General features: G+C 36.7%; 1 protein-coding gene across 2 annotated transcripts; it reads left to right on the top strand.

Annotated features, from left to right (window-relative positions):
* Positions 1-3,234: 3,234 nt before the first annotated feature.
* nitr7b (novel immune-type receptor 7b) lies at positions 3,235-7,333 on the top strand. Of its 2 annotated transcripts, none has more exons than XM_081694549.1 (5): positions 3,235-3,326; positions 3,627-3,974; positions 4,168-4,323; positions 4,481-4,509; positions 6,648-7,333. In XM_081694549.1, the coding sequence occupies exons 1-5, from the start codon at positions 3,248-3,250 to the stop codon at positions 6,759-6,761; spliced, it is 726 nt and encodes a 241-aa protein (XP_081550675.1). In that variant the 5' UTR covers positions 3,235-3,247; the 3' UTR covers positions 6,762-7,333. The 2 variants fall into 2 exon arrangements, with proteins under 2 accessions (XP_081550675.1, XP_081550676.1); XM_081694550.1 differs by having other exon boundaries at positions 3,264-3,326; positions 3,627-3,667.

Below are 7,333 nucleotides of genomic sequence, written 5' to 3'. Positions count from 1 at the left end.
TGTGTAAATCATGCGCATGTTCAGTGAACTTTAGATGGTATTCAGCAGGCACTCTTGTACAGGAGTAGATTGCATATGCCTCTTTCCCATTCTTCCTGTCCCTCACTCTGCAGGAAACCACAGCTGCTTTCTGTCACCTAGTTTTCAGTTATGCCACTCTCCCTGCCAAATTGTATTGTCATGTGCTGCTGTCATTTGATCCAGGAGCTTGTAGCTTGTGGTAAAACTACACAAGGCTTCAGGCCTTATCTGATTGCCTGTCTCCCACAGAAAGGTCTTCAAATGCTATCAGAACTTTATAATGCAGTGTGCACATGTTTGTTTGCTTGCTTGTAAAAATAAAATCTTATATAGAGTTCTCAGTAGATTTGTTCTCAAAAGGTTTACTGTCTCTCCAAAAAGAAGAGGATAGTTTGTGGTCTTAAAAAAACACATTAAAAAAGTGAACCAGAGATTTCATTTAGTTTCAGATTTCATGCTCAGTCTGAATTCAGGAGCATATCATAACCTTTGGTTCACCGCAGTCAGCAAATGAAGTTGATCTAACCCACTAAAATATGTGACCATGCAACTAATTCCATCTCTCAATTTAAACAATATCAATATCCTGGCAGGAGAAAGAAGAAAGCCAGCATGACAGTTTGGGTGTCTGCCAGACCACCTCAAATAATGTAATGAATGGGGATGGCTTTTCTACTTTTTCAGATATCCTAGAGAAGGTCTCAAAGATCATTTGAATGCATAGGACATGAAATTTGCTAGAATGTGTAAGACATTTCTAAAACATGTGCAGCAGAGAGGCTAGACCTGCCTACATTCTTCACATGTGGGGTCCATGATGGCATTAGAAAGTCTGACTTTAGACCAGTGCAGATGGTATAGAATTTTTTAATTGCCTAACAGCATTCCTTGCATATATAGTAGTCAGTAGAGATAAAAGAGTGAGATTACACCTCTTCTAGACCAGACAGCAAATGCCTCATCTATGACTGATGGAACAATGTGACTGTTTGCAGTTGGTGCTACTTGCCACAAACCCCTAAGTGAAACAGATTTTCTACCCTTCCAGTTTTTGAATAAGTGCAAAGACTTTGTAAATGGCAGGTTAGTACACAATAAGCATGCTGTAGAAATGGACCCAACAGATGCTCCTTCCAGAGTTGACCATTCAGTGACATCATTCTTTACCCAATATAGCAATGCTCTTATATCAGCTGCCTGTCATGATTGACCACCCTCCTAGCATCCCTGTCTCTATGGTTTCCCTTTCTTGTGTCTTTGTTTTGCTTTACTTCCTTGTGGTTCCATTCCATAGTTTGATTTTCACCGCCCCTCATTTGGTTTTCCTCAGCTGTCATTACTTTCACCTGTTCCTCATTTCTAACCTTGTTATGTTCAGTATTTAAGCCCTGTGTTTGCCATGTTTCAGTTCTGGTCATTGTCCTAGGTGATGTCATGTACACAAGCTTTGTTTATTCCTAGCCTATTTGTTTTAGCCAGCTTCCCTTCTGTCATCATGTGTTTTGTTTCATTTAGTTATTCATGAATTCCAGAACTCTACGTGTTGGTGAACTGACCCTGGACTAACGACTCTCAATATGGATTTGCCCATAAAACTTGCTCTTCTCCACACTTGGCGTCCGCCTGCTAACCACTCAACTTTACACTGCCCAGAAATAATACTGGAAATATGAGAGTGCCATCTGTCTTATCATACAAGGATCAATATACCTCTTTTAATTTGGGATGTTTTTTAGTTCCAAATAAAAGTTTATATAAAATTATTTAATTTAGAAAATGAAGATTTTCATCTTTCGTCTGTTTCTCTTTAGAAGAAGTTGCGGTCTTTGATACTCATCAATCTCATCTGTTTGGGTGAGCCCACAACTTCTGTCCTCCCTTCATTCCCACCAAGCACTCCCCTCTCTCTCAACCTATGTTGTTTACACACCTTCACAGGAGTGTAACGGGTAGCAACTTGTGTTTTGCACCACACTACTTTGGTTCAAATTTTGTCCTAGTTGCCTCAAAAGGGTTTTAGAATTTATTGAGGATTAAAGAGATAATCCTACCTAGTACTTGTTTGACGGGATTTAGATTTTTAGGGATTTTGATGAAAATAATTTTTTTTCACAGACTGACAGCAATAAAGGGGGAGGGTGATCTGTGAATATTTTGAAGAAGTAACTGTATGGTCGCTGCGATTTACCACTTTTCATATATTTGATTACTAAAGCTGTCTCCATAGCCAAGAGGTATTTGTCCAGCCCAGCAGCTGTCCCCAGGCCTATAGAAGGTTCATACTAAGTTTTAAAAAATAATCCAGTGAAATATTCCAATATTTCTAATTTTTAGGCATGTCCATGCTTTTTGAGTCTTGGACATCATTGATAATTGAATGACTTGTTTGGCAATTGATGAGTGAGTATCTGGCCAGCTTTTTCACCGTGTTCATAGTACCATGATTTAGACATAATGTATTCAGCCTGTCTTGTTGACAGGAGATCAAATTAGGTTTGCAGTAATTTATTCTTTTCCTTTGTATCATGTGATAGCTCATGACTATAACCTATCCAGCTCTTTAAGGCATACAGTGCTTTTTTGATTTGTGCAATTATGATATATGCATATTGGTTCGGCATCTGCCATATAGTTAAAGAGGACACCACTGGGGTTTCATTAATATCAAGAAACAGCACAATCTCAGATTCAAAGAAATTAGTGAAAGTTTCCACTGACAGAAGTAGCAGACTGAATCTCCGAGATCAGTAACTGGACTGTGTATTATGAATATATATGTTCACAGATAAGGGAGAATGAACTGAAATAACTACGTGTCCATAATCACACTCATTAATGTGGGGTAGAAGACTTTATCTAAATGGGAATGGAGCCTATGAACATCCATATATCAGCTATACCATATGATTTAAGGAAAAAACATGCATGTGCAGATTTAGACAGGGAGATGTTTTTGAGGAAACTATGATCCAATACATAAACTAATACATGATCTAATACCCTTTTTAGTGTTGATTTATTAGAGTCGATTTGCAACAGGACCTGAAGCATAGGATGTCATAAATTGGATGCCTACACCTAGTTTGCCTGCATTAAACTCTAGCCCTACTGTAAATCTATTACAGTCCAGCTACGAAGAATCAGCTGCTTGTAAAAAGATCTCTTGGTGCACGTCTGATACAAAAACCACGCCTCTCAAAAATACAAAAAGCAGTTTGATTGTCTAATGCTGATGTACAACCCTGCAAACCACAGCTCAAATATGCCTCTCCTTCCATCATGTGTACTTGTACTCAGTGGAATTTGTGAGTATATATGAAATATGTGTATTTATATCTTATTCTACAGTATTTTTCTTTTTACTGTCATTTACTGTCATTGAAAATGTATAAATTTAAGTAAAAAATTAGTAACAATGTATGTCCAATTATTCTTTTTTTTTGTGTGTTATATAAACATGTCTTTAGCCTGAACTACTTATTAATTGTCAGCTTTACACTGGCTGATAAGGTTGGATATTAAACATTATCAGTGACAAATTGTGAGAACATGATTATGAAGTTATCAAAGTATCTGTTTTCATTGTAATTCTTTATGGCTTTCAGGCTTCATCCTTAAATGGACAGCTCAGACCCTTGCACTTATGGTGAATATTGGACAAAATGCAACTTTTACCTGTACCAACATTTTAAGAGAACCAAGTTACCTAGCCTGGTTCAAACAGACCAATGGCTCTCTCCCACTTTGTATTGTAACTAAGTATTATAGCTATGAAACAACTGCCATTTATCTGAATGGATTTAAAGAAGAACATTTTAAAATGACTCTGAAAAACAAAAGCTCATCCTTGAAAATCATAAAAGTGGACTATTCTGACTCTGGCCTTTATTATTGTGGAGCTTTTTTGCGGGATCACATGGAATTCTATAATGACTCACATTTAGACATTAAAGGTAATAAATAATGCATGATTAAAATATTTATTCAGAAATATTATTTGATCTATGATCTTCTTCTATATGATCTATGCTTCTACTGTATACTGTATTATGTGGTTTTGTTTTACGGTTTGTCAACATACCTATTGTCCTGAGTACCTGTAGTAATGCATGTGATGATTTTTCATTATGATACCTTTATAAATAGGTCATGATGATATACCTATAACTACACAGGAGCGTGGTGGTGATGACATCTTTTTCAAACTAACACTGCTCTTGAGTGGAATCATCATTATTTTCATCATGGCCCTGGTGGTACTGCTCCTCCTCAGGCTAAAAAAGAAAAGCAAGCAGGCCCACGGTAAACTCAAGAATGACAGCTTATACATGTTACAATAATAAGCTTTCCAGAATTGAAAGAGAATTTAATGTCAAAAAAACTGCAAACATGTTTTTATCTCACACAAAATTCTGCTGTCTTTTGGCTAAAAACATGTTTATTTCTTGTTTCCTTTCAGATGCTCCTGTCCAAACCCACTGTCACCAGGTAGTGGTAAAATTGGTTACAAATTGACATTGCAGTGTATACCTGCATATTTAAACACTTGTGGCTTCTGTTTCATTTGCACCAAAAAATAATAACAAAAATCCAGTTAAATCTATCTTCAATTTCATAGTACAAGATCCCATTTGTACTATTTAATTTGTTGACTTTAATCCAGATTGTTATGTGATGTTACAAGACACAAGTATTGTACAGCAGTTACATTAATAGTAACGTAGTAATGTAATCCATCTGCAACATTGTGTTCACCTGTAACCATGTAGTTTAACTGTAGAAGCACAGTAGCTTTAATACACAGGTATTGAAATAAGGCCACCAGTGTTTCATGGCAAGAGTTTTCTTGCCAACCAATTAGCCTCAGTATGCATGCTTTGTTCTTTTTTTTGTTCAATCACACAGAGTTGAAATTTTAGCCTACAAAAGTAATTATCCTGCAAAAATAAAGGCTTTCAACCTGGCCACTCTACCACCATTTCAAAAATGGTGAAGTAACTGTTGCTGTAATCAACAGTGAATCTAATCAGTAATTCAGCTATAGATTATGACATAGGCGGCACAGAGGAAGTGAGAGGCAAGGTCGAACTGATATGTTCTTTATTTTCCATGTAATTTGAACAAACACAAAAAGAAGTCACGTTAAATCTCCTGGAACAAAGTAGTGTTGCACTGATGGGCGCTCGTGGTCTTGTCCACTAATGCGCAGTGTTTTCCCTCTGAATCTGTAGGAGTATAAATAGCGAGATATAGAATGAGGAGCAGGTGTCTCCTATTAAAAGACATGTGACCGTCACACTGGTACTTTGTATATAGACTTTATATAGCTGTGTGTAAGGGTGACTTCCCACTGCATACATCCTGATTTTACTTTGTTGTAAGCCAAATCATGCATGGTGTATGAAAATCTTTGGTTGTGAGTTAAGATTGGTGGACATATAATGCATAGTGTGACATACTCTCTTTTGGCCAATTTAGTCCTTCTGAGACCGAAGAGGGATGACTTTTCAGTTCTGGTAGTGTCAGAAATTAAGAGAATAACAGAGTGATTTAATTTAATCTATCATTAGTGAACCTTTTTATATAGTCAGCTTGTAACGGTCAGTAAATTGCGTACTGTCCCCTTAAGTTACGTTTTTCGTAAAAGGTGTTTGCACGTAGCCCACGCAGAAGAGTTTTTGGTTTTATACTGTACATGCCAGATGTTGCTGGACCCAGCTCTTCATTGTTATTGTTTATTTCTTTAGTAACACGTTACAAGCTTTGGATATGTTTACAACTCATGTATGAGCTGTCTACTATACTCCAGGAGCGAGCCTATGTCACATGGTGAATAAACCAACAGGTTTATATTAACTGAGTGAGTCCAGCTCCACCACGTGCTTCATAGGCTTCTCTATCCCTGTCCCAAAGCCCTGCTCATCTGAGATGGAGTGCAACTTAAATAGCCCTAACTCCAAGTGTTACAAACTTCAAAAACAATATCACACTGTTTGGCATAGAAAAGTTTTTACTGGCATGATCTTGTACAGTCTGAAATGTAACACACGTTTAAAACCTATGAAATCAGACAGTTTAAACCTGGCTTAATGCAAATACACACAGTAATCTAACAAATAGAAACCATGACCATATATAAGATATGGGCCCTCCCTTATCATTTATATATTTATAACTACAGATGCAACAGCAATTCCAATTCCACACATGCTGTGTATGTGTTGAGCATACTGAGAATTTTCTGAAATTTGAAAAACTGTAAAGACAGCATCCTAAAAGGTATAAAACAAATGGTCCAGGACCAAAGACCAAAGACAAATCATCAAAACATTTCCTGTGGTAGATGTGGCCCTTAGAGAAGTTGGCTGGCAATTTGCAGACAACATATGACAATTAGCATTGCCAGTTCAGCCACACATGCCTGCACCTTTGCCTGTACATTGGAGGCAAATGTGGTTCAATGCCATAAAAGAATTTATATATATATATATATATATATATATATATATATATATATATATATATATATATATATATATATATAGTGTGTGTGTGTTATTTCATGCTCATTTTAATTTCTTAATTTTCATGCTAATTTTAATTTTCCATTACCAATTTTCATGTAGGTGGAAGATCCAGGAGTACTGAACTATTCCTCATTAACATTTTCAAAAAGGAATGGGAAGAGGACAAAGGGGAGGGAAGTGGTTTCAAATGTTGTATATGCTGCAACAAGATAAAATCTATGATCCGACAATATGGTGTATATGTGACAGTCACACAGCCCTCCAGCCCTGTAGCCCAAGCCAACAAGCAAAGCACTCAGGGCCCATACCATTTCCAAGAATCTCCATGAAAGTCTTGAGGATCTCCACACCCAGCAATCACCGAATCAGATGATGTTCTCAGCATGATCTTCTCTGGAGTACTGATTAGTTCCACCTGCTCCTCATTTATATGTATAATATTATATTTGTATAATAAATCTGGGTTTCTTCATTGACTTTGCAACCTGTTGCCTTGTTATCAGAAATTGTTTTGTGTATTGTTCCCATTTGTGTATTGACTCATTTTGTTTCCCTCGACTCTGTTATCATATTCTGCCATTTTGCATTTGTTTGCTCTTTGGATTGTTTTTTATGGTTTTCATCCAGAATTTCTTTGACTCTGCTCCCAGTGTTCCTTTGATTTGGTAAATATACTCTTCTGGTTTGACCTTGGCTTGTCTGTTTCTAGCTTATATGTCTCTCATTAAAACTATGTTTTTGGATTACCCACCCGTCATTAAAATCTCACCCTCTATTATCTGAAA

This window comes from Electrophorus electricus, chromosome 13, assembly GCF_041902795.1.
Source record: "Electrophorus electricus isolate QZ-2024a chromosome 13, ASM4190279v1, whole genome shotgun sequence".
Lineage (NCBI taxonomy): Eukaryota > Metazoa > Chordata > Actinopteri > Gymnotiformes > Gymnotidae > Electrophorus > Electrophorus electricus.
This window is presented reverse-complemented; position numbering and strand designations above follow the sequence as displayed.

Bases quoted from the DNA above. Each gene is read 5' to 3' on its own strand.
- nitr7b (XM_081694549.1), top strand. From the start codon at position 3,248: ATGCTGATGTACAACCCTGCAAACCACAGCTCAAATATGCCTCTCCTT. The intron at 3,327-3,626 runs GTGAGTATATAT...TATGGCTTTCAG, and splicing joins ACTTGTACTCAGTGGAATTT to GCTTCATCCTTAAATGGACA. The intron at 4,510-6,647 runs GTAGTGGTAAAA...ATTTTCATGTAG, and splicing joins TCCAAACCCACTGTCACCAG to GTGGAAGATCCAGGAGTACT.